General features: G+C 58.5%; 3 protein-coding genes across 3 annotated transcripts; 2 read left to right on the forward strand and 1 right to left on the reverse strand.

Moving 5' to 3' along the window:
- Positions 1–1865: 1865 nt before the first annotated feature.
- BESB_068500 (CAP-Gly domain-containing protein) lies at positions 1866–8278 on the reverse strand (the record flags this gene model as incomplete). Its single annotated transcript, XM_029365243.1, has 11 exons — positions 1866–1979; positions 2302–2374; positions 2823–2940; positions 3192–3270; positions 3516–3716; positions 4113–4263; positions 4572–5164; positions 5499–5767; positions 6409–6511; positions 7081–7157; positions 7711–8278. The coding sequence occupies 11 exons, from the start codon at positions 8276–8278 to the stop codon at positions 1866–1868; spliced, it is 2346 nt and encodes a 781-aa protein (XP_029218826.1).
- A 1675-nt stretch (positions 8279–9953) lies between these two features.
- On the forward strand, positions 9954–16925 carry BESB_068510 (PRP38 family protein; the record flags this gene model as incomplete). The annotated part of the gene is made up of 13 exons (XM_029365244.1): positions 9954–10050; positions 10451–10602; positions 11002–11089; positions 11579–11707; positions 12215–12399; positions 12777–12863; positions 13296–13377; positions 13929–14118; positions 14422–14808; positions 15047–15143; positions 15826–15941; positions 16292–16456; positions 16835–16925. 13 exons carry the CDS (start codon positions 9954–9956, stop codon positions 16923–16925), a joined length of 1866 nt encoding a protein of 621 aa, XP_029218827.1.
- A 2543-nt stretch (positions 16926–19468) lies between these two features.
- BESB_068520 (3-oxo-5-alpha-steroid 4-dehydrogenase) lies at positions 19469–22647 on the forward strand (the record flags this gene model as incomplete). The annotated part of the gene is made up of 7 exons (XM_029365245.1): positions 19469–19571; positions 20306–20431; positions 20794–20926; positions 21210–21441; positions 21611–21785; positions 22089–22182; positions 22614–22647. The coding sequence occupies 7 exons, from the start codon at positions 19469–19471 to the stop codon at positions 22645–22647; spliced, it is 897 nt and encodes a 298-aa protein (XP_029218828.1).
- Between the last annotated feature and the right edge of the window lie 2079 nt (positions 22648–24726).

Here is a 24726-nt window from a genome sequence, read left to right on the forward strand (position 1 = left end):
CCTCACAAACCGTAATGCAGTCGCAAGAGTAGCCGAACTGCGGAAAGCAGGACTGTCTCTCCGCATGCATGCGCGTGGCCCCCCCGTAGGGAGATTTCGGAGTTTCCATTCACGTGATTGGATTTCTTGCGGCCGACGCGCAGCACTCCTTTGTTCCGTGACAGTGTCTCTTTGCCGACCCCAGAAACACCGCAGACGCAAACTGGGACGTGCTTGCCCACGCAAACGCAACTTTTGCCGAGCGACTAAGAGAAGTTCGCAACTCTGCATGTACGGCCAGCGGCTGGGGGTCGCCGGGGGACTCCGCCGGCAAGGAGCTCTGCAGCCCAGCGAAGCACCTCACTCGAGTGAGGACGTCTGCTTTCGATTCGTTTGACCAAATGTCCCGTGTGACGACTTTGAGGGATGGAGTCAGCTTTAGCGATGCTCGCGTGCCGGCGGGTCAGATGCGCCGGCAGCCAGCAGGCCTCGACAAGGTCTGCTGGCCTCCTGCAGGTTGATTTACCGTAAAAACTGCTTTTAGTCACAATAACTTATCGGGCCTAAATGAGTCCTTGACACTGAACCGGTGTTTGCGTCCGCTGGTGGATGCAACTCCTCACCTATACCTGCTAGCCGTGACGCAGAGCATGGCAATTGAAACAAAAAAAGGCGATTCAGCTGTGCGGAAAAGGAGATCCTCTACACAGAAAACACTCACTCGCAAAGAGCCAGGAACTGCGAGGCGGGCGCCGCACCGCGGCAACCACAGGAAGGAGGCCTCAGATCTCACGGCGTAGAGTTCAGTCGTCCACTGCTGCCTGCGGCGCTGCAAGGGCAGCACCAAACCCATTGTTGTGTGTATAAGCGCCCTCTACTCTGTGTGACTCTGCGCACTCAAGAGAGAAGTCATGCATTTGCTAGTTTAGATGGCAACATACGAGCACATAAAGAGGAACGGGTCACTTTTCAGGAGGCGAGGCGCATTGTCTGTCTTTTGTGAAGGCGCGGCGAGACGCCCTCTCAGGAACGCGGCGCGGCTCTCTGCTTTCGGCTTTGTTTTTCGGCTCTCACTACAGCTCCTAAGAAACTCCATTCGATTCTTAAACTTTGCTCGGAATCCAAGCGTTTTCTGCCATCAAGAGTACCTAGAGATCCGAGAGTCATGTCGACAGCAGGGCGAACGAAAAAGCTTCCCTTCACTCGCAGCGATTCCTGCCAAATCCTAGAGTCGCGTTTTCTGCCTTACCCATTCCTTCCGGTTGCTTTGAGCTACTGCCGACATGCACTCTGAATCTGTGTTGAGCTGTTTGTATGATTGACAGCGGCAGCTGCAGAAATGCGGATTCGTCCGGGTCTACATTCGCATGGGCTGCTCCATTCCAGGGCGGTGAATCGTCGCTGCGCCCTACCAGAGGAGGCGTCACAGCGCGCCTTTGAGTGGTGCAGCATTTCATCTTTGAAAAAACTTTACAACATGCTCTGCGGAGGCGCAATGTTGAGACGTGCGTCGATGCGCGAAGCAGCAAAGGGGTGACCCGCGCATCTTCCGCGAGCCGAGATCGAGTTCAACACGGAAACCACTCTCCACAGCGAGGGCGTGTGGAAGCATCGTGTTCGCACACGACGACGCGCCGCGCGCGTGCCTGCAGCTGAAAGTCGTGAGCGCTTTTTTTATCCAAAAAAAATTGTTTACAAATCCTTGCTGAACACGGGTCCTCGAGAGGTTCCCAGTTTCTAACGCCTGGAGGAGGGGCGTGTGCAGAAGCCTTCAAATCCTAGGCATGTGGGCTGAGGCCGATTTCGCTGCGTGATGCACACAGAACTAGATGAGACGAAGCACAAAAATAGAAATAAATTGACAACATTCCGCTTTAATCTGCTTCTCACGGCCTCTTCGCCTCGCTCTTGTCCTGCACGCGAACGACGGAGCCGTCGCCGACTCCAAAGAAGTCGAGAGACGCCGCGTCGTCATCCAGCGGCGTGCTCACCGGCATGTGCTGACACAGAAAAGAGAGAGAGCGCAGAGAACTGAAACATGGAACCTCGGATACCGGGGGCCTGAAGCTTTCAGAAACGTTCGGTACCGGCGAGCAAAGGTCAAGTTCTAAAGCTCGAGAGCAGCGGTCGGGTGGAGCCCTTCAGAGGCACACGCTGGCAGCTGCAGCTAGTTCGTGTTGACAGCAATAGGAAGTAGTTTCGCCTGCATGCGACACCCACGGCGCACTCTTCTGCGACCTCTCGAATCCTCTCCTCTAACTCTGCAGCATCTTCACAGCCCCGCCGCTACTCTGCGCCTGCGCTGGCATGTCTGAGCCTCACCCCGTCGTTGTACAGCAGCTCGGTGTGGGCCACTGGCAGCCCGAAGAGCCGCATGCAAAGCGTCTTGAGGTCTCTGTTGACGGAAAAGAGACGAACCGGCCGGCGAGTCAAAGTGAGCCGAAATCCTCAAGCACGCTGTCTACCTGTCCACCTGTCTCTATCTCTCGGCCTGTCTACCTGTACGTCTGTCGATGTCTATCTATCGACTACCTATCTTTCTATGTTATTTATCAATCGATCTGTCTATATCTCTCTCCAGTTATCCGTCTATTCAATCCACCTATCTTCCTCTCTCTCTCCGCGCAGGACTCGCGAGGGAAGTGCGTTTCGAACGTTGCTGGTGTTTGCGCATCCGGGTTCGCTTGCCCCGTGCATCGGGGGCCGCTTGGCCGCAGTGTCAATGGCAGGCGTGAGCGATCCGACAGATTTTCTTCTCCAGGTCGCTCCGAAGAGGACGAACTTCAGACAGCCTCCAGGCACACATCCCTCTGGGGCGCCTGCAACCGGCCTGCTCGCCTTACCGGACTCTCATGGACTTGGGCACGCGCTTCTTCACCGGCAGTTTGTGAAAAATTGCCGCCGCGTCTGGCTGAAGGAAAACCTCGATCAACATGGAGGCGAGCACCGCGCCGCCTCCTCCTTCGCTTTTGGCGTCATCTGTTCAGATCGCAGACGAAGCAGCGCGGAAAGGGCCCCTGGGCGCGCGAAAAGGGCCAACGCCAGCCACCGTAGTCTTTTAAGCGAGGCATGCAGACACTACTGTGAGGCATTTCCAAGAGAGAGTGACGCACGCACGTCTCAAGGGCTTGAGATGCTGTATAAGTTTCGTGGGCGCTGCGAGGAGTGCTTTGTCGTTGAGGAGTGCGAGGGGTGACCGCTGGGCCTTCTACGGCAGAACTCACCTCCGAGAGAAAAGTCTCCGTGGGCCTTCGTGAGGCGATCGAGTAGAGCTTCGTGAACCGAGCACGTCTGCAGAAAAAGCAGAAAACGCGCACGCCGGACTCCGCGACTCCAGTGAGAGCGCACGCCTCCTAAAAAGGCCCTACGTAGGACTGATGTCCCCTGGGCACCGCCGAGACTCATACACCACGATTTCAACACCGTGTCTGCGCTGCCTGTCCCGGGGCTCGAAAAACGGATGCCCTCTCTGTCGAGTTTCACATCTCCAGTTTACATACATCCCGGACTCTCCGGTGTACGTACAGCAGCCTCACTTGGTCAACGCCCTGGGCCGGCGGGCGGAGGACCTCCACGAGTCCGAGAGGGACGGGGAGAGCGCTGAATTCGCCTTCTTCGTTCGCTCTTCGGATCCGATGCAAAAGAGACAGGGTGTAGCGTTCAGCCGCACACCTGTCGGCCTTCGAGACGGTGCCACCACTGAGCACCTTTAAGTTAGGAAACAGGGCAATCATAACCTGAGGGGGGAGGGAAAGGGGCAGCGCAGCTGCAAGAGAGACCTCGTGGAGCCCCATGTGCAGGCAAAGAATCAAACAAGAGAACTCAACAGCTGTCGCACCCAAAAAACTCAGACACAAAGACCTGGCCACGCTCCGACCACAAATGCCCCTACGTACATACACACACATACAAACACGCATGCATATATATATGTACATGTACAGCATATTGCTCAAGTTGAAATGCATTGTATCAGTTATCTGTCATCAGAGTGATAGGCGCTCAAGGCGCTTGCTATTCTCAGCGCTTCCGGTGGCTGATTGTCGCGAGTCCCCTCCCTGTTTCGCGCTCAATTCACCATCTTCGGGTTCGCTTTCTGTGCCTTTTCGAGCTTTTTTCTCCCGCGTTCGTACCTGTCGCTGCGGAGAGGAGGCCCCGAAGCCCGCAGCAACCGGAGCAGGCTTATCTCTGGCGTTTGCGCTCGGCTGCACGAGCAGCGGATTTCCTTGCAGCATGAGGCGCTCCAGGCGCGGAAAGAGCCGCGCAAGCCACGTGACAGTTTCCCTGAGGCAGCCACGCGGCCCGCAGACGCACAGACCGCCTCTCGAGACAACTGCATCTTTTAGGAACGCAAATGTGCACCAAACGCTGAAAAACAAAGCCCGAGTCTCCCCCCTTCCCCCCCCCTCCCCGGCTCAAAAGAAGGGCTCCGCTAGTGCATGCCAGCGCCGCGCAAGGCAGCCGCGAACAAACTTAACACAGAGAAGGCAAGACACGTTTGAGGCGCAGAGTTCTCTAGTCGCTGCCAGTGACGGGCGCGCTCAGGCTCGAATGTGGCCGCTTTCTAGCGCTGCGAATTCTTGGGCACTCACCAGGCGTCGAGGCAGTTGTCTTCCAGGCAGAGCTCGGTGACTCGTTCTCTCTGCTCTTCAGACATGGAAAGCGCCCAGCTCAACGCTGACCGCTCGCGCGCCTCGACTTCGCCTCCCCCCTTTCCTAACCAGGAGGCCTGGTCTCCCTCTGGGGCTGCTGGAAGCAGTTTAGCGGAAGAAAGCTCTGGTGTCTGCGCGTCGTCTTTCTTCTCCCCCTGGGTCTCTGCGACTGCAGGGCTTGGGGGCTGGCCAGGCTCCCGCGATGTACGTACACGTGCGAAGTCACCCAGCGCGCAGTCCACGGCGCAGATCGTGGTGAGGCGCGGAAGGTGAATCAGGCAGGCGAAGAGCGACTCCCAGCTGTCGAGGATGTTCTCAGAAATATCCAGCCCCTCGAGGTCGTGGAAGACGCATCTCGGATTCGCGTCCGCCTCTGCGCCTTCATCTTCTTTTCTCTGTTCGCTTGGTGCAGCGCCGTGGGCGGGAAGGCGCGCGGCGGGAGCGAACAGAGGAAGCAACGCAGAAGACGAGAAGCCGTTCGCGCGAATCGACAGCCGCACGAGCTGAGGCGCGAGCGTATCGAACGCCAGGAGCTGTGGAAAGACAAAGAGGACAGCGCGCGAGAGAAAGAGTCGGCAGTGCGTAGCGAGGAGCAAGGATGAAAGAAAAGAAGAAAGGAAACGTCCGCGGAACCTTGGGCTGGAATGCGAGCTGCGAGCACGACAGCAGCTGATTTCCATGACCCACGTTCCTTTGCCCCGATTTGTTGCAGAGTCTTTCGCACGTGTCTCTTCAGGTCGCCAGGCCGAACGCACCGACGAGCTTTCCTTTTACTTCCTTTTCTCGAAATGCCCTGAAACTCTTTTTTCAAAGAAGTGTGCCGCCCGAAGGCCTCGCTAGGCGAAGAAATGTGCCGGTAATTCTCACCTCCTCCCAGGTGATAAAAGTCCGGTCGAGCTGCAGGTCTCTCAACTCAGAGAGAACAGGGGGAACGCTGAGCTCTGGCTCGCCTGCGTTGTTTTCTGCGAGTTCTGCCGACGTGCGAGATCTCCGCGAGAGAGCTGTCGGCAGCGTGGAAGCCTGCAAGCGAGCGCCGCAGAGCGACAGCGACTGGAGGCGCGGCGCCGCGCGCAAGATGCCGAGGAGCTCCTTCCAGTCCGTGATGAGGCTGTCCGACAGCGACAGGAAGCGCAGGTCTGCGGGAGAGACGCGAGGCCACACAAGCCAACTCACAGTCTGAGAGGGCTGAGACGCTCCAGCGGGGGCGCCGAAAGCGGTGAAAACGCGAGGCTCCAGCAGAAACAGGAAAGAAGCAGTCGATTCGCTGACCGCACACAACAGACAGCATCTGAAGGGGGCGTTTCGTGACCAGCATGTTCAGTGCATTAGCCGAGCATAGTTGAGACGATAGTAGCTGTTGCGGGCACAGATTGTAGATCCCAGTCAACGCAAGGAAAATAGCAAGGCATCCTTCGGCGAACGGCAGCCCTGCCCAGTCGCAAGCGCCTTCGCGTCTTGCAGCGCAAACGTCCACCGCAGGCGCAAAGAGCATGCATGGAGCGACGCAGTCGCAACAATGTGAATCTTCACGCATTGCAAAGAAAGGATTCCGTCGAACCTCTGTCTGTCGAGGAGCGAAGGCGTGTGCACAGATGACCCTGCGCGTCGGAGCTGCGCAGGACGTATCTCTGTCGGCGCCCCGTCGAGGCTGCCGCCAGTCGCTGTCCCCAGAGCCCCGCTTTCTTTTTGAAGGCGAGTCGATCTCCACCTCGTCTTCTTTGCGTCCTCTGGCGTTCCGACACGGCGCTTCGCCCCAAAACGCCTCAAAAGTTCTTACTGGGAAGCACGAGGCGCGGCGAAGGCCCCGCAGAACGAATCGCGCAGCTGCCGTTGAAGCTCATCGCGTTCAGCAGGTGGAGGCGCGCGAAGTGTGCCTCGGCCTTCAAGCAGCAGCACACAAAGTGACAAGGCTGCCATGAGAGAGACGCAAACGCAGCATGGATGCAGGGCGAAAGCGTTTGCAGTCTGAATAATCAGAAAAAGTAGAAGGCGAGCGTTCCCAGCATGTGCGAAATTGGAATACAACGCTCGCGGTCACCGACGGGAAGTCCAGTTATACGTCGATTCATTTTGATCGCTACCCTTGTGTACATCGTTGTATTAAGAGAGAAAATACAGATAGATATAGATCTATAAATAGATTCACATACAAATACAGATAGAGATAAGCTGATAGATGTGGCTGTGCATGCCCTACGAGTATGCCACCGCGTTGCACCAGCAAAGCAGAGAGTCACGTATAAATATATGTATATATATATATATAATTAGACATAGGGTTAGCTGGTTTTCACATATTCTCCGCGCAGGCCTTTGCGCATGCGTGAATGAGCATGCAGAGGACAGCCAGGCGCCAGTCTCGGTGTGTGGATCTGTGGCTTCCACGCCCTGCGGCTGCGTGGGCGAGTCTGATTATTCCAGCGTCCAGCGAGAAGCGCAGATCTCTCACTTCTTCGCGGCCGACGAACTCCACGGGCTTTGTGCGGTTCGTAATTGGATTGACGAGAAGCATCGCGTCGACTTGCTCTGCAGCAAACGAGGGGACAACGCACAGGACCTGTGAGCCGATCAGCAAAGCCGCACGCAGAGGGCCCTGTAGACACGGTATTCTTCACGGCGCGAGTGTGGACAAACAGAAAAGAAGCGAGGCGTCATCTGCGCTCCGAGCCGCCTCGCTCTGGGAATGTGTCTTTGTGAGTGAGCTTTGAAAAGTCAAAAAAAGATACGACTGAGTCTCGACGCGGAACCGGGATCGATGTCCGCGAGGGCGACCCTAAGTCTCTCCTCTTTTTCCGGCTAGTCCGCCTCTGGAGTTCTCCCTTTGCATCGGCGTTGGTGCCGATGCGCCTCGTGTTGCTGCCTCTCCCCTTCGGCCCTCGTTCGCTGTCTCTTTCCGTATTTCTCCCTCTCTATCTCTGGACGCACTCGCTGCCGCGTTTTTCTGCATTTCCGGCATCGCTAGCTCCGCCTGCCTGGGCTTCTCACTCTGAGCGCATCCCCCCCCCTTTGTCTTCTTCATCTTCCTCCTTGTTTTCGGCTCCTCGCCGCCTCTTGCGTCTCCGCGCTGCGCGGGGCGTACCTTGGGTCAGCTTCGTGGTGTATCTCTGGACAACGGCTCGCTTGAAGTCCTGCGGCTCCACGAGTTTGCATCTCTTCACGAAGGATCCGGCTGTGCTTCGCTCTGCGCCGCAGTCGCCGCCTTCTGCGGCGGCGTGGGGGGCCCGGGGGGTCGCGCGTCGTCGGGTCTCTGGCGACGCGCAGGTGAAGTAGACCTTCCCGTTGAGCGAGCCGTCATGCTTTCCGCGGCCGGGGTCATCCCACTCGACGCCGAGCCAGAGATCCGCTTCTTCCTCGTCTGCGCAGGCCCCCGAGGAGCTGTCGGGCGCAGCGAGCGAGGAGGCCAGCCGCGCCGATGCCCTTCGGCTGTAGCCGTGGACTGCGCCGATGTAGCGCAGGGTGCCCAGGTGCCCCTCGAGGTCCACGACGCGATCGCCCACGGTGTACGTACACCGCAGCGGCAGCAGAGGGGGCACGGCTCCAGCGGCGGCGGCGGCGCGGCAGGGCTCGGCTGCACGCGCGTGTCTCTCTGACAGAGTCCCGCTCTGCGGCCGCGCCGTCGTGTCGCGAACCTCTCCTGTGCCCATCATGGTGATCCGCGGGGCTGAGGACGCGAGGAGAGAAAGAACGAACAGAAAAGACGGCTACGAGGGGGTCAGATCCTCCACTGAGCAGCCGCAGGAGTCTGCGTTGGGGGGTTGGGTAGCAGCCAGGCGGCGCTCCGCAAGACAGCGGAGGAGAAGCGGACGCGAGAGTTGCCGCGAGAGTGGTGGAGGAGGCAAGGACGAAGGCACACAGAAAAAGAAAGCCTTTCGGCAGCGTACGAAGAGAAAAAGGGGGTTAATTTAAGCGAAGCTCGATAGCCGACGTCTGCCTGTCCCGCGCAAGCTGGCAGCGGAGCCTGAGAAAAGAGGTGAGGACAGGCACACGCCAGACGCAGCGAAAAAAACGACCCGATTTAAGTGGACTAAAGTCCTTGGAAGGCCAGAAAAGGCGGCGAGTAACTTGAGTAGATGTTTGAGAAGAATGAAGACGACAGAGGGTGCTCGCCTTCAGTTTGTCTTGTGCGTGATCGCGGCGGCACGCAGTTGTTTGATCTCTGTGAGATGTAAAGGATGGGGCTAGTAGTCTCCCATGGCGTTCACGCGCTGTTTCCTGTTCTTTAACGAATATTCAGAGAAAGACAAGCCTTCAATCTCTCCCTGAAGGTCTGCTGTTTCGTTGACCTTTTCGTTTTCGCTGTTGTTTTTTCTTGTCCATTTTCCACAGCACATGGCGCGTGCCGCCCAGCGAGTGTTGCGCCTCCCGCCTGTGCCGCCCGCGTGAGAAATCGCGTTTCTGCGACGTCTCGCGAGCACTGCATGTGCGGGAGCTGCGAAGGACGAAGAAAAAGAAAAAGAGAAAGCCGGTTCTCGAGGGCGCCAGACCAAAGTCCATCTGCCTTCCTGCAAAACTCGCGCGTGAGGCGAAGAGGGGAGAGGCACAAGGTTCTGCTGTCTATACACCTCGCACGCAGAAACGCGATTCTCGCTTGCTCTGCGCTGGGCTAACTTCTTTGCCCTCGCCTCGCATTTTCTTTTCTCTTCTTTCCTTTCGCTTCGTCTCACCACCTACGTGCTTCTTTTTTCTTTCGGCGCCGCCTGGACTTCTCTATTTTGTGGCGCCTCGCCTCATTTCTCCGCACGGCGCTGGCATCCTCTCCGCGTGCGTATCTCTGCACTCCTCTGTGAGCGCGCAGCTTGTCCGCCTCGTCTTCAAACTTCTCCCTGCAGTCACTCTCTCCTTTATATCTCCTGAGAGCCTCTGAAGCGACGGGACTGCAGCAGGCTCCAGAGTAGGGACTCCTATTCATCAGGCCGCTACGCGCTCCTGATTGATCTCTCCGTTGCCGTTTCTGGTGTGCTGCATTTCGCCTTTTGTTTTGCAAGGTTTACCGGCGGTTCTCCGCGCTTCTTTTTTTCAATTTCTTGTTCTGGCGCACTCCTTGAGAGGTCTGCGGATGTGAGCCGGCGTCCACCTCCCTCTCATGTCCACAAAGTCGCGGCGCTTCGAGTGCACAACGAGCGAATCCTCCTGCCTCCCCTTCAAATCTTGTATCTTCTACATCTCTAGCAGCCGCTTCTCTTCTTCGTTGCTCGGTTTTTTTTAGGTTTCCTTCTCTCCCCTTTCTTCGTGTTTCGTTTCCGCCTGGGGGACTTCCTCGCTTGGCCTTCCTCGTCGTCCCCAGGGTCGCTTCCGCGTCTTCTCGTTTCTCTTCTCTCCAGCATGTACCCCTACCCCTCTCCCTACGGAGCTACTCCCTCGATTCTCCCCGCGCTGCAGGGGCCGCCGACTGGCTCGTGCGTGCCTCACAGTGCACCCGGTGAGCGGCGAACTCTTTCGGGCAGCTCTCTCCGCTCTTCTTCAAGTCGCATGCGTTTGCTTGGGTGTTGTTGGCTCGTTGCTGTCTCTCTTTACCGACTGGCGCGGGGCATACTCGCGATCAGTCGTCGTTTTCTCTCTTCTTTTTGGGACGTTGCCTCCGCACTCTCCTGTCGGCTCTCCGAATTCTCCGCCGTGATCTTTCGTTCTTGAGTCGCCCGAGTTTGTCCTCCCGATTTTTCCGGCGTGGTGTCTCCGTCCGTCCTTCTCGGGGGGGAGTGTCTCTCCCCGTTGAGAGTCTCGCTTTGTGGTTGTTATCCTTAACTTTTGGATGTCTGCAGGCGGCGTCCCCGGCGCACCGTCGGTCTACTATCCCCCGACGCCTGCGGCACGGGGGCCAGGCGGGGCCCCTGGCGTCGTCCTAGGGCCCCCGACTGGAGCCCCAGCAATCCCTGGCGCCGCGACCGCGGTCGCGGCGCCAGGGGCGGCGGGAGCGTCTGCGGGTGGCATGAGTGGTGCAGGCGTGCAGAGTGTAATGGCCATGGAGGGCGAGGTAAGCAGGCCCGCGTGACGCGCAAGCAAATGCGGCCGATGCTGGAGCTCGCACGCAGAGAGAAAAGGGGCTGCTTCAGGCTCGCTGAATGGACGGGAGTCGACGCAAGGATCGGCTCAAAGCGACAAAGAGAGGACGGGGCTTGTCGCGGGGCGACGCGAGGGCGGAGTTGCGAATCCGGGAGGAGACGGCCAGAAGTGGAGCGGGTTCGCCTTGATCTTTTCGCGTATCGCTTCCGCTCTCGTCACGAAGAGGAGCTTTTCCGTGTCTTGTTTTCCTCGTGCGGCGCGCGTGGTTGTGGGCGCCCCTGGGGATCCCGCCTCAGGGTGGGCTGAGTGTACCTACAGCTGGGCTGCTGTGCGTGCAAGCCGCTTTCCGTTCTTGCGGTTCGTTTCTCAGGAGGATGGTGGCGACACCTGGGCAGTGAATCGATGCCATCTCCACACGAAGCCACAGCTGCACTGCAAATTCTGCCGCAAATACAAAAGTGAGGAAGATGCTTTATCACGAGGGGTCGACGAATCGCCGCGTTCACTAAGCGCGGCGGCTGCAACTCTGTAGCTCTGTACCTCTCGGTGCGCACTTTGAAGGCCCTGGGAGCACGCCGAGTCCACACAAAGGCGAAAAATGCTTCCAAAATCTCGGTTCCAACGCAAAAAGGGACGCATAGAGCTCAACGGCGGGGGCTCTTATTCAAGACAAAGTTAATGCGTGGTGTCTCCTGTGTCGAGACTCGAGCGGGCTGTCCTTCGACTAGAACGACTGGCAACGTGCCGCGGTTCACTGCTAATGCGAGGCCGCGCTGATTCCTCTCGATTCTACCTTCTCTTTCTGTGCCTGTCCTTTATCCGGAATTCTTTAAAATAGACGTAGCTTTACGGGTTTTCACACCGATAGCAGAATCTCCTTGTCGATGTTGGAGGCCTTTTCAGATCCGAGCTTGAAATCAGACTCGGCGTTTGGCTTTTTTCTGCAGGTTTCGCGCAGCAGCTCGGGATCCTGCAGAAGCGAGAGTTGCGGCAGCAGGAAGACGACGACGTGCAGAAGAGAAATATGGTAGAAATGACAGACACAACGACATTCAACGTGAACGCCCTCCTCAGATGTACGTTCCATAAAAGCAAGGGGAACAGCTGGCAACTTTTTTCATTTGTTTCTTTTTTGTTCAGTGCGGAGCGCGCGAGATCCATGCGGGTCGCCTTTACCGCTGTAACGGCACGCGCTTCTCGCGAGGCAGCGTCAGGCCTCATTTCTTCTCTCTCGTAGTCGTTCAGGTTTGCCTTTCCGTCTGCCTCAAGCAAAGGAGGTTTTCGGATTGAAGGCAGACTATCGAAGTTGCCCTGTTTACAGCAGGCCAGCTCTGCATGCGCGAAAGGCATCTCGGTTCCCGCAGGCGCCGGTTTTTTTTTTGCGTATTTCCTTCTCGGCGGTGAACGCGCGCCGTGGCTGAGTCTTTCCTCGACTCAGCGATGCTCGCTTGCGTGCGAGGCCGGACTTGGGGGGACGGGGGTGGGGAAGCAAACCGCCCCGCTGAGGCCTGTTTTTTTTGCTTGCTTTTCCTCTTGAATGCGGATTTGCGCGGCGTGCGTTGGCTGCTACTGCGGGCGTTCAGCGAATATCCTGGCCTCGGAGTACTTTAAGTCCCTCCACGAGTTGAAGACGGTGCCGGAAGTCGTCGAGGAGATCGTCCAGTACGCGCAGCACGCGGAGCCGTATTGCTCGGGCTCGTCGCGGGCGCCCTCCACCCTCTTCTGTTGTCTCTACAAGCTCTTCACCATGAAGCTCGCCAACAAGCAGGTACGTTTTCGCGCGTGTGGCGTGTCAACGTCGGGGGGTTAGGCGCGGCCTCGCGCGCACAGATTCAGCGAGTCAAAGTGAGTCTCCGCTGCGTGGGAGGGCGTCTCTTCGAGGTCGCCTGTCGTCTCCCCGACTCTTCGTGCTGCAAAGTCTCTGCTTCCTTCTCTCTCCGCCGCGCGCGTCGTCGTCTTCTGCGGCAGTCCCAGCTGGCGACAGTCGGTGGTTTCTTGCGTGGAAACGCTGCGCAAAAAAATCTATATACATCGTGTGGCTGCGAGAGCGCCCACCGAGGGAATGGTTGTCTGGGGTGTCTGGCGGGGGTGAAGTTCGTTTTCAGTTTTTAATTGAGTTTCTAGAATTTTTTATGATGTTTTCAGCTGGAGCAGCTGCTCGATAACTACGACTCGCCCTACGTGCGCTGCACCGGCTTCCTCTATCTCCGCTACGTCCATCCACCTGAGAAAGTGGGTCTCCGGGCGGCGCCCGCGTGGAACAAAAGTAAATCGTTATGTAGATTATTCACGTCAGAAGCGTGTTTCTTTCTCCGTGAGTCCACTTCGGACGCCTCGTTTTGTTTCCAGTGGTGCAACAGCGAAGAACGAGGCATAGGGAGACGTTCACAGGTCTAGGGGCGGCGTGTGCGCAGCATGAGCCCGAGGCAGACAGTGGACGAAGGATTTGTAGCCTTAAGTCAGCCGCGCCTTGCAAGGCGCGCTGAGACCTGAAGAGACGGACGACTCCGCCTCCTCTGGTTTCGGTCTTCCACACCGTATCGTGAGGTTTTTCTCCGCATGCATCGCTGCACCTTCTGCGGCCGCTCTGGTGCCCTCGCTCTTTCTTGTTTTTAGCGGGGCTTCGGCATTTTTTCAGCCTCGGGTGGTCGTGTGTCTCTGCAGCTGTGGAAGTGGTTCGAGCCCTACTTTTTGGATGACGAGGAGTTCGCAGCGAGTGCAGACCCGAAGCGGACGACTACCATAGGTGAGGACATGCGGAGCGCGCCAAAAGCATGAACAACGCATGGCTCCTTGGGTGAAAGGATGAAAATCCCATGGCGCGTGGGTGTCTGCATGCCGGGCGAGGGGTGGGTTCGCGTGCCTCAAGGCGAGTGGAGGGCGGAGCGCTGGAAACGGGATGCCCTCTCATTCGTGCCGCGTGTCTCGCCTTCGAATTCGTCCTTTCTCTCTCTCGAGTAGGCGAGGGTGCACCTCTCAGCGACCGTCTGTTCGTCGTCGGCGTCTCTTTCTGATGCGCGTCTTCTGCGACGCTGCGCGTTCCCTTTCTGCGGCGGAGGTGGGACGTGAGGCGTCCGTCGACCTGCGCGACGGCCGGTGGCGCGTTACAGGCCGCGTAGGACGCGCGAGCCCTCACGTGCGCCAGTGAGCAGAGTCTGCCGTCGCGTGTTGAGGCTCCTGTTGCCTTTGAAGGTGCTGGCTTTCTCTCCTCTTGCTCTTTTCTTTTGTCTATACTTATGCATATATCTCTTCTGTGCGACGCGTGTGTGGGTCTCTGTGTGTGGCGTTGGCCTGCAGGTGAATACGTGGAGTCGCTGCTGACGGAGGACAAGTACTTCAACACAGTGCTGCCTCGCCTGCCGGTGAAGGTCAAGAATCTTTACGGCACGCAGGTCATGGCGATGGATGAGCACCGAAAGCGCAAGGCGCATAATATGCAGGACATCAACCGCTTCGTCCCCGGCGCCGCTGTGCAGGCATGCTCGAAGTGAGTCGCGTCGGCGCCTCTCGCAGCGCCAGTTGATGGGGTTTTTTGTCTGTGAAAACGCGTTGGAGCCGCGGAGAAGTCGCCGCGGCGGAGTGCTTCGAGTGCAGGGCTTCGCCGCGTCCGCGTTTTCTCTCTTCGGCGCAGTCATGCGCCTCGTGGCGATCCTCGTGCGTGCAAACGGCCCGCCAGCCGCAGGAGGGGATGTTTTCCAGGCGGGTGTGTCGTCTGTTCTTTCTCTTCTTCGGTTTTTCCTTTTCTCCGCGTTTGGTTTAGTGGAGTTTTGTCTGCTGTTCGTGTCTGCAGGGGGGACTGGCTGGAGGGCGAGATCATCTCTGTGGATCTCGAGAGCCGGCCGGGCGGCGCGTGGGTGCAGCTCGAGGACGGGTCTGAGGAGCTGATTGACCTCGGCTTGGTGATTCTAATCGAGTCGCTCAAGAAGGAGAGCAAGAAGGAGAAGAAATCGAAGAAGCACAAGCGCGAGGTGCACTACTCCCGCGAAGGCCACGGGTCGCACCGCCACTCCGACGACGACGAGCGCCGGCGCAGAAGCCGCTCGCGCAGCGGTAGCCGCGGAGGCGACCGCGAACGCAGGCGAGACAAACACGCCTCCCACCGCAGACACAGAGACGGAGAAGAGCGCGAGGCCTCCGGCCGCTCAGATCGAGGCGACAGACACAAAGGCAGCAAACGGTGAGAGAGAATCGCAAAGAACACTCGCTGGCAAGGAGGGGGGGGCTTAGTCGCGGGGGGGACAGTGAGGCGGACGCAGGCGGGCAGCGGGCGCAGGAAGACGGCGAAAAGAAGGTAGACAGAAGAGGTGAGGCGGCGACGCAGCCGATGCACGTCGGCGGTCAACGGATCCTGTCTCTCCGTTCAGGCGGAGCCGCAGCCGCAGTGGAAGCTCTCGCAGCCGCAGCAGGAGCGTCAGCCACAGCCGCTCGGGGAGCCCGCGAGCGAGGACGCAGCACGACTTGCTCAAAGAGTTCAGGAGAAAGGAACGCGAAAAAGCGCTCGCGACCGGAAAGGTGAGAAAGCCACCGCCCACGCAGACACAGCGGTCTGGATGCGCCGCGGGCGCACGCCGCGCATGACATAGGGCGCAAGAGGGACAGGAGGGGGGACCGATGGGGGAGGCGCCGCGGAAAGGCAGAAAGTGCGGCAGCGCCAAAGATTTTCACGTTTGTAGATGTGTCTGCCTGCCGAATGGGCGGAGGAGGGCGCAGCCTCGCAGCCGGATCAAGGAGCCGCGTATTTCTGTCTTGGTTGCACTGCCGTCGCGCACGCTGGCGCGCCGCGCAGCCTTCGACCGGCGCGATTGGGATCTCTCCGCCAGTGTCTCAGCACAGGTCATGTCTCTTAAAACCGAGGTTCCTCTGCATGCGAACCCTGAGAACTGCATGTGAAGCCTGTGGCGCATGGGTTTGTGCCTGTAATAAGCCGACAAACTCTTAGCATGCGTGACTCGACTCTCCTGAGAGGAAAGGCGGATCGGCTGCGGAAGCTAACCGCGGCAGCATCGACTGCGAGCAGACCAATTCGCAGACAGGGGGGGAGGGAGTGTGCAGCGGAAGATTCAGCGTGTCTGGCTTTCTAGGTCTGCGTGGAGAGATTTCCTCAGCGCACCAGGGCGCGTGTGGGGGGGTTGGCCTGCCTCTGTCGTGTGAGTCGATGCGTAAAGAGCTTTGCGCGTTTTTCTTTTGCTTGCAGGACTACGCACGAAGGCCGACGTCTTACAAGTCGTCGCTGTCCTCTCGCCTTACGAACGCGCCGCACTCGCAGTCGTCGCGCACGCACGTGTCTTCTTCCGCGCGCAAGTCTGAGCGGTGCGTCTAGCTCTCGTTGCGAAAAGTCACCCGATTCGACTGCGGTCGCGCGCAGAGCCGGGCGACCTGCTTGCCGCGGCGGCATCCACTTCGGGTTTGACAGCGCGAATACGGCGCCCTCGCAGCGCATTTCAGGCCTCACAGGCGCGAGGGCTGCGAGAGGGACAGCGGCCCGCACATGCCGAGTTACAGGTGCAACTGCCGGAGGTTTGACCTCCACTTTTTCAGGCCTAGCGCGAGCCCGAGAGGCACGTTGTCTTTCTTTGGGAGCCATACACCTATATATAAATACGTATTTTACGTGTATGTACAGTATTTGCAGTGACATGTGAGAGTTTGTTGGTTCGCAGATCTCCGTCGCGCGGCCGCGGAGGCAGTAAGCGCCCCGTGCAGTCGAGCGAGAGGGAAGGCGCGCGTGCGCCGGCGTCCTCTGCGTCGAGTGAAGCAGCAGCTGCGGCTGCGCCTAAGCAGCCTTCGCAGGAGCATCTGAAGAAAGTTCAGCAGCTCATGGAGCGGTAAGACTCTCAGCTGCGAGAAGGCGGGCTCTGGCAGCGGCAGAATTTCATTTGCAGGCACCTTCCGCCGATGCTGCTCTGCAGTCGGGTCGCAGCAGCGTAGCGTTTCTGGGCGCGGTCGACGGCTCCCATCTCTTTCTCAGGTGTCCATAGACAGGTATTTTTGCCTTGGGTGTGTAGAGGTTGCGAGGAATGGTGTTCGCCCACTCCCAATTTTGTCACGCGTAGCCCAGCAACTCGATCGCGCTCGCAGCGCGTGTGCAGCGACGAGTATTTTGGGGTATCGAGGCGTGCGTGGCGGTTCGGTTCGAGCATCTCTTTTTTTTCCTCGTGGCTCCATCTCGCGCGCGGCGGATGCGGTGTCGCTGCGGTTCGCAGGTACAGCCGACCCGGGGCGGGGGCCGCCGGGGGCGCGCCGCGGACTCAGGACGGCGACCTGCCTGAGGTCATGCGGCTGGGGGGGAGATAGGCCAGAGAAAAGGCGCTCGACCTTGTCAGTTGCTGTCTTTGTTGGAGCCGCGGAGGTTCCCTTTGAAGCCGAAAGTCCCTTGTGGTGCCTGCGGCTGTCGCTCTTGAAGAGAGCTGCTCTTGCGTGACCGCAGTGGCGCGGACGCGGGTCGCCCTGCTGCGCCGGTTGCTGCGTTGAAGCAGAGAGACCTCTACGCAGGACGCAATTGCATGCAGGGGGTGTTTTAAATCGCGCGTGGGGCAAGGCACAAGCTAGTTCAGACGGTATCTGTCAGTCTCAGTGTTGACTGACACGCAGTTCGCACGTGTGGTGCAGACGTCGCTGGGAAGTTTCACTTTTTGATTGCCGCTGAGTCGCTCGAAAGTTTTGGGTCTAGACTGCGGAGCGAGACGCGATCGTTCTTCGAAGCGCTCACACGTTTATGCGGGGGCTCACGCCGAGTCGCAGTTTTTTCCACGATTTTCTCCGCGCACACGCGCCACTGTCGCGCCAGCGAATGTGTCGACGGCGCGAGTGAGCGCTGTCGCTGAGGCACAGTATCCGCTCGTAGCTGGGGCTTTACAGCCACACGCCAGCCGCTCGCTTTTTTTAACCCCACATCCGAAGGAGGAAGGCCGGGGGGGGGGGGGGGGGGGGGGGGGGGGGGGGGGGGGGGGGGGGGGGGGGGGGGGGGAAGGCAGCACACTCTTTTCCTCAGCAGTGGAGCACGCCAGACGCGTGCGTACCCAGTGGCGCGCCTGTGATTCACGTTTGCTGGCGACCGAGATAAGGCATTGGTTGCTGGATGCCGAGGCAAGGCAGCTTCGCACTGTGACTTTGAGGGCGTGCCTCCAGGGGTGGACTTCGACAGGGTGTGCTTCGTTTGAAATCCGTGAAAGTAGTGCCGAGAGATTTTTCTCTGCGTACGTTGCCAGGACTAGTGCAACACGGGCGTAGCATGAATCACGGCTTTTGATCTGTGGAGCCAGAGTTTAACTTAAAAACGCCTGTCGCCTCGCAGAGAGTATCCAATTTATCCGAAGCGGTGGCAATCTGCAACACGCCAGGAAGGCAGCGAAACCCAATCAGGACGCGGAGGCGTTGTGTGCGACTGAGGCTGCTCCCCAGGTTCGCGCTGCCGCTGCACGGCCCTGCCGGCTGTGTCCCTTCTACTCGCTTCTGTATCTGACCACTCTCAGGCCACAAGATGACTTTGGATCGCCGATGCACCGGAACGGCTGAATTCTGCGACCACCGTGGGAAAGAGCTGGCTTTCTTAAGACATTGGTCCTCCAGAAAATCATGTGTAGCTTCTATTGCTGTTGTTGCGCGATGAGATGGAAGCCCGTGTCCCCGCCTCCGCTGCGTCAGTCGTCTGTGAGCAGCGCGGCTGAGCACCATACCTCTATTGGCAAGCGAACGTTTTGGGCGTAGGATCCTCCTGTATGAGCGCGCCTGCTGAAGCCAACGTCGTCGTCTGAATAGGTGATCGTTCCTCGAGCTTCGCTGCTCTCGACATGCCTAAGCTGACTGTAGTTCGCTTCCCTTGCAAGTCCGTTTTTGAACAGACGCGGTGTGTTCAAGGGAAGAAAACCTGCCCCCTCTGCTGGCAAACAGGGCACGTGGTTGCGTCTCTCTTCTTTGGTTAGGACTCCTGACGCAGTCGCGCTGCATGACACACGCGTATATATAGACTCATTTTGGCGCGATCTCGCCTCCTGCCCAAGGTACGCGGTTCGTTTTGCATATCCGCGGCAGCCAAGTGACCAGCGCGTCACCTTGGCGTGCGCTCGCGTCCAGATACAATATACACACTTGCATCTCAGGCAGTTTCCAGCGGGAAAACAAGCCCTTAAGCTCGCTGCAGCCGCCGACGGGCTGCCGCTGTCTCTCTAAGGGCGCTGTGTAGGCAAAAGCTGCTGTTGTGTTTGGGTGGAAGAGAAGGGGTGGTGTTACCACCAGAGGAGAATACGCTCTTTCGCTGGCTAACGCTCACTTTTTGTCCAGGACGGCCTCTTTCCAGATACGCTTGGCCTCGTGTTTGTGAGAAGTCTTTCCGGGCGCTCTTCTGGCGGCCTTTCTCGCGGGAAAAGCCCTCTCGTTTTCTCGCTTCGTGGCTTGGTCGCTTCCCTAGTCCAGTGTCGTCCGCGAAACAGCTCCGTGCTGTCTGCGCTCTCTGCATGCCCGTCTCGTTCGTCGTCTTTCACAACCCCCCTTTTTCTCGCTCTAGCCGGCGACACGCGCGTTTTCCTTGAAAAAAACGCGTTCTCTCGCAGACCGTGCACGAACAGCTGGATTTGGCGTCCTCCAGAAAACTGCTTTCACGCCGGTGTCCGGCGTTTTCGGTCGGGTCGAGACCAAGAGTTTTCCGTGTTTCCCTCCCACAATTCGGCAAGCTAGTGCACCATTCCTGCTCGTAGTCTCTTGCGAACCGCTTCACGGACGCCGCAGGCGTTGTGTGTGAATTTGTGCAGAGGAAACGCCACTGGGAATAGCTCCGTTTGAGTGTATCCCCTGGCGCATCGAGTCAGATTTCGATTTTTTGCTGGCCGGCGAACCGCAAAATGAGGGTCTCGCTCAAGAAACGCAACGGCAAGTTCATCGACGCTTTCGAGCTGAACGATGACTGCACGGTCGGTGAATTCAAGCAGCTCTTCTACCAAAAGTGTACGTCGCTTGCCAGCAATCTGACGCGAAGGCGCATGCTTACACCAGCAGTTTCCCTCCATGGAAAATGAGGAGGGTCCCGTCACCGGAATTTTACGCCGGCGACGGCCCCGACACAACTTGGTGACCCTGCGAATCTCTCGGTGTTTTCCTCTGTGTCACGGCGGAGTGCGATGCGGAGCCACTTTGGGGTGACGAAGCCGCAAAAGCTGCGTTGGGGATCGCAAGCCGGAACAATCGTCCCTACCGGCCTCAAAGGCGCCGAGGCTCGCTGGCGGGTTCTGGAGCATGTTTGCGGCCCGTGTCACGTGTCGTCGCTGCCTCTGGCTCCTTCGGAGTCTCTTCTTCGTTGTGAAAGCGTGGCGTGGTGCGGCGCCAGGGCGTCCACGTAGACATAGTTGGCCTGGCAGGCTAGTCCATTGTCTTTTCGTCGCGTCCTCCTCCTCTGTCTTCGCGTTGTCGCGCGCGTTTCCGCGTGTGCGGCTGCGGCGGAGCTGTGGAGGTCGGCGCCCTGCGACTGCGCCTTGCAATCTGGCGGGCTGCCAGGATTTGTAGACACGAGTCTTCTGCGCTGTGCACTCTCTTCGTGCGCGCGCTGTGTCCTGCCTGGCGCCGCCGGAGAGGGTCTTTCCGCATGAGTTTCGGCTCGAGGGGAGGGATGCAGGATCTGTGGCTAGGCGCGCCGATTCCTGCACAAGGCGCTGCGTGCCCACCTCTGTGCGTTTCTTTCGCAGTCCATTACTACCCAGAGAGGCAATGGTGGACGGTCGGAAAGGCGAAGGGAGCGCCGATCAAGGGTGACGGTCCTCTCGCCGCGTATGGCGTGACCGACGGCTCGACTCTCATCTTCAAAGACCTCGGTATGCCCTTTCGTCTCGGCGCGGCTGCGGCGAAGCGTGCGACGGATTCTGTTCACGGAAGGGGTCCCTAGGCGCGACGCGGCCACACAGTTTACCCGCAGCGGGAGAGGCTGGAGTTGAACGCGTGGTGGCTCGAGGAGGCGGCTGCCTGATGGCGTGCCTGTCGCCCGACGAAAGAGGGCTTGCTCAGACTCGCGAGTGAAGCACCGGGCCGCTGAAGTGGAGACTCAGGTCTTTGCCCTGCTTGTCGGAGGGGGCGCCGGGGTTGTGCCGGGGAGATGCTTCATGTCCAGGGCTGGGAGTCTTTTTCCTTTCTGTGGGTCTGAACAGTGCTGGAGTGCGTGGATGCGGCGTGTTTCCAGGCGTGCAGATTTCGTGGCGGCTGGTGTTCGTTCTCGAGTACTTGGGGCCTCTCTTGATCTTCCTTTTCTTCTACTGCTGCCCAACTCTAATTTACGGCGTACACGCGCCCCCGGAGAAGTGTTTGGTTCAGAAGTAAGTCAGCACGGCGCTTCGCCGTGTGCCTCAAAGTTTTTTGTCTGCGCAGAAGGGCTGTTTTTGTGTCCAAACGTCCGTGGTAAAGCGTGCTCGTTCAACCTCTCTTCGTGCGGCAGAGTGCCGTCGCCGTTCGCGAGTCTTCATTCCGTCGCGTCTCGCACAGAGGACGCGCAGACTTCGCGTGCGTGTGCGAGGGTCCTGGCTGCCGCGGTGTGTGCACGTTCACGAAGGGTGTGCGGCAGACGCGTGAGGATTTCGACTCCTTCGGCGTGGCTCGCAGGGTGGCCTTCTGGCTGACGATGTTTCACTACATGAAGCGCGAGCTGGAGACGCTCTTCGTGCATCGATTCAGCAGCAGCACCATGCCGATCGTCAACGTCCCGATCAACTGCGGACACTACTGGGGCCTCTTCGGTGCCCTCGTTGGCTACTTCCTCTTCCACCCGAAATACCAACCGATGTGGCGTGACGATCAGCCCCTCGTCATCTACGGGCTTGCCGCGATCATGGTGGTAAGCCTCAAAGTGCTCCCCTCGCGCGTCTTTTCAAAGCGCCCGCCCGTAGTTATCCGCCGTGACGAGCAGGATTGCAGTTCCTACGGGTATCACGTCTGCATGCGCACACGCACGTAGGAAGACTCCGCGTGATTGGGTGTGTTGGCCTTCTCGCGTGCCTCCTCAGGGCTTCGAGCTGCTGAACTTCAAGACGCATCTGATTCTTCGCGGCTTGCGTGCGCGCGGCACCCGCCAGCGAGGCATCCCCTGTGGCTGGGGATTCGATCTCGTCAGCTGCGCAAACTACTTCTGGGAAACCCTTTGCTGGATCACCTTCTCTATCCTCGTCTCGTGCCTGACATGTGAGTTTCGTGCACCTCTCTAGCCCGCGGGGCACGCAAATGAACGCCGTTTGAATCGAGTTTCGTCGTATATAAATATATATATATATATGTATATTTATGTCTGGGGCACGGAGCTTCTTCAGCGCGTTGCGTCGGGCACAGCAAGCCAAACATAACTAAAAAGAAGTTTTCGTCGACTGCTGTAAAGCTGCATGTGTGTAGAGATGCGAACGAGCGAAGGGGAGGGCGTGGTGTGGCATCTTGAATGGCGTATTCGCATTTTGGGGTTTGCCTTCTTCCTTCGTTTTGTCTCGTCCGCAGCCTGGATCTTCACGTTGGTCGGTTTCATGAAAATGACTGAGTGGGCAATGAAGAAGCAGCGAAACTACCGCAACGAGTTTAAGGACTACCCTAAGTGAGTGACCTGCTATACGCGTCCTGCGCGCTTCCCAGCAGTAGGCTTGTACGTAGACGTAGTAGGATGCCGCAGCTTCATTTCTCTCGCCAGTGCTCCACCACTGCGGAGTTGCGAGTGCGAACGACTGCAGTCTCTTTTCTGTGGTAGTTTAAACACGCAGGCCTGGGACTTGCCGAGGAAGGACCGCGAGCAAGTTTTGAACTTTGTTGGCATACCGTTTTCTCGCGGATTCAGGGTTACATGAGTGCAGTGGAGGAGGGCGGCGTTGCGTTAGAACGAAGAGGTTTGTTGGTATTTACACTCCTTTCAGCTCACGGGATCGTCAGCTGTGATTGTGCGCGGTGGCGTATGTGTGTTGTCTTGCTCGGCGAAAGCATGTGCAGGTTCTCGACTTGGGTAAAACGCTGTGTGTCTGTTTTCTCTCTCAGGAACCGCCGGGCGATTATTCCTTTTATCTTGTAATACCTCCTGCGCGAGTTTGTGCTTGGAGGGGCCTGCGCGTTTTTCTCAGGTGCGGCCTCTCGCCTTTCTCCTGTCGTTTTCTCTCTCATCGTATGTGTGAGCTGTTGGGCCTTCCTCTTCCGTCTTCGGATCTCACCAGACCGAGCGCGTCGAGTGGCGCGCCCGGTCTCTCACCCCTCCCCCCCCCCCCCTACCCCCCGTTGTCTCTTCGGGGTCTGCGGCGGTCTCTCTGTTTTCTGCAGCCAAGAGAGCGTCATGTGAGGAGATTCTGTGCGCGCGCCAGCCGCGCGTGCGTGGCGGTTGGCCGCTGTGGGGGTGTCGCCGCGCGTGTGGCAGCTAAGAAGGCGGCCTCGGGTTCAGCTGAGAGTTTCCTCCAGGACGCGCCGCTTCACAGTAGGGGGTTTGCGTTGGGCGGGCGCGTGGGGCCGGATCGTGGGGCTGGATCGTGCGGCTGTGGTGGGCGTGCGTCTGTTTTTCCTGTTTGATTTCACGCGGAGGGGCGCCTCGGGGGTGTTGGTTTTTCTTCCGATGAGCGATTCGTCGGCTGGGCTGCGCACGAGGCTCGGTGCAGAGACGAGCCGTGCGAGCGAGTCGAGGCGCCACGCGTTGCCGCGTTTTCTTTACCTTCAAAAAGGGAGAAAGCAACATGTATAGAGCGGAGTTTTTGGTAGTTTTGAGTGAACTGCGAAAATGCAAGGTCACCGCATAGAGGAGACACCTCCTTCTCTTGGGCCAGCTGCTCCCTCCCTTCCCTCTCTGTTTGTTACCCCTTTGTTTTGTCGGTCGTCCTCGTCGTTGACTTCCTCTGCCTTTGCTTCCTCGCTCAAAATCGGTTCCCTCTCTCTCGGCAGCTTCTGCGGGGGCGGCGCGCTTTTTCTCTGCGAGGGTGGCGGCCTCGCGAACCCCGCGCGAGACGTCGATATCTCCCCCTCTCCTCGCGGCACACTGCCGTGGTGATGTGAGGCTAGTAAACGTAAAGCGATGTGCTCCGCACGCGCGTCTCAGGTCTGCGGTAGAGGAGGCTGGCACTACTTGCTACTGTGGGTCGTCTGCCTCGCACGCCAAACGTGCGAGGGGAACTCGTGTCACTGGCGAAGCGACTCGCATAGGTTTAGACACGTTTCTTAAGGTGTGCAACGAAATCATAGGTCTCGCGCGGCGAGTGAGTCCACAGACACACATCCCCGCTCTCTAGAAAAGACACAGGAAACTCGGCGGCCGCCGAGACACACGCAGACACCTGGAGCACGATCTCGCAGAGCCGAGACACGCCCGCCCTTTAAGCAGCCGTGTGCATGCAAACAGTTAAGACATTTCCGTTCGAAGAGGTGCTTCTCGGCTGCGACGCGAAGCCGAGAAAAAATGGCAAGAGAACCGCAGTTTGGGTCCGCTGAGTCGACAAAATCTTCGAACCGAAAAAGAGATTGTCTAAATCCCGAGAGTCTAGGCTCCTTTCCGCCACAAATTTCGGTGGTTTCGTGACTTCAAGAAACCAACGGAGCTCGCAGGACACGTCTTCGCCCTCTTCGCGAACGACAACGCAGAAGGGGGCTAGAAACGCACGACCCCTCGTCTCGCACGGCTCGGCGTTCACGTGATTCCGCGCTCCAACGGGGCCTTCGATGTCGCTCCCCTTCCCCCACCTCCTGCTGGTTCCGCACGAGTGTAGATCACACAAAATCACAATTGACTGCCCCGGTCGACCTGTTCATCCTTTGTTTTAGGTACGAAGAAAGCCGCTCCTCCCACACGTTCCCACCCACCGGGACTGCCATAGAGAAGGTGCTTGATGCGTTCGCTGAAAGAAACCTGCCACGTTTGCGCCGATACTTTTTTTCACGCTTCTCGCAACTCGGAACAGGCGGCTGGTTGACTGAGCGAGACGGGCCGTTGTATGCCCTCACACGCATCGACGAACGTAGCTTGCTTGACTCGTGATGTTCCCCCCTACCCCACCCGGCCCCCCGCCTCCATCTGCACGTTTCGACTTCTCCCAACACCATGGCGCCTTGTCTCCACACGCCTCGCCCTTTGTGATCGGCTGAAGTGAACTTCAACCAATTCGCTCGCCGACTTGCA

The sequence above is a fragment of the Besnoitia besnoiti genome, chromosome VI (assembly GCF_002563875.1).
Source record: "Besnoitia besnoiti strain Bb-Ger1 chromosome VI, whole genome shotgun sequence".
NCBI lineage: Eukaryota > Apicomplexa > Conoidasida > Eucoccidiorida > Sarcocystidae > Besnoitia > Besnoitia besnoiti.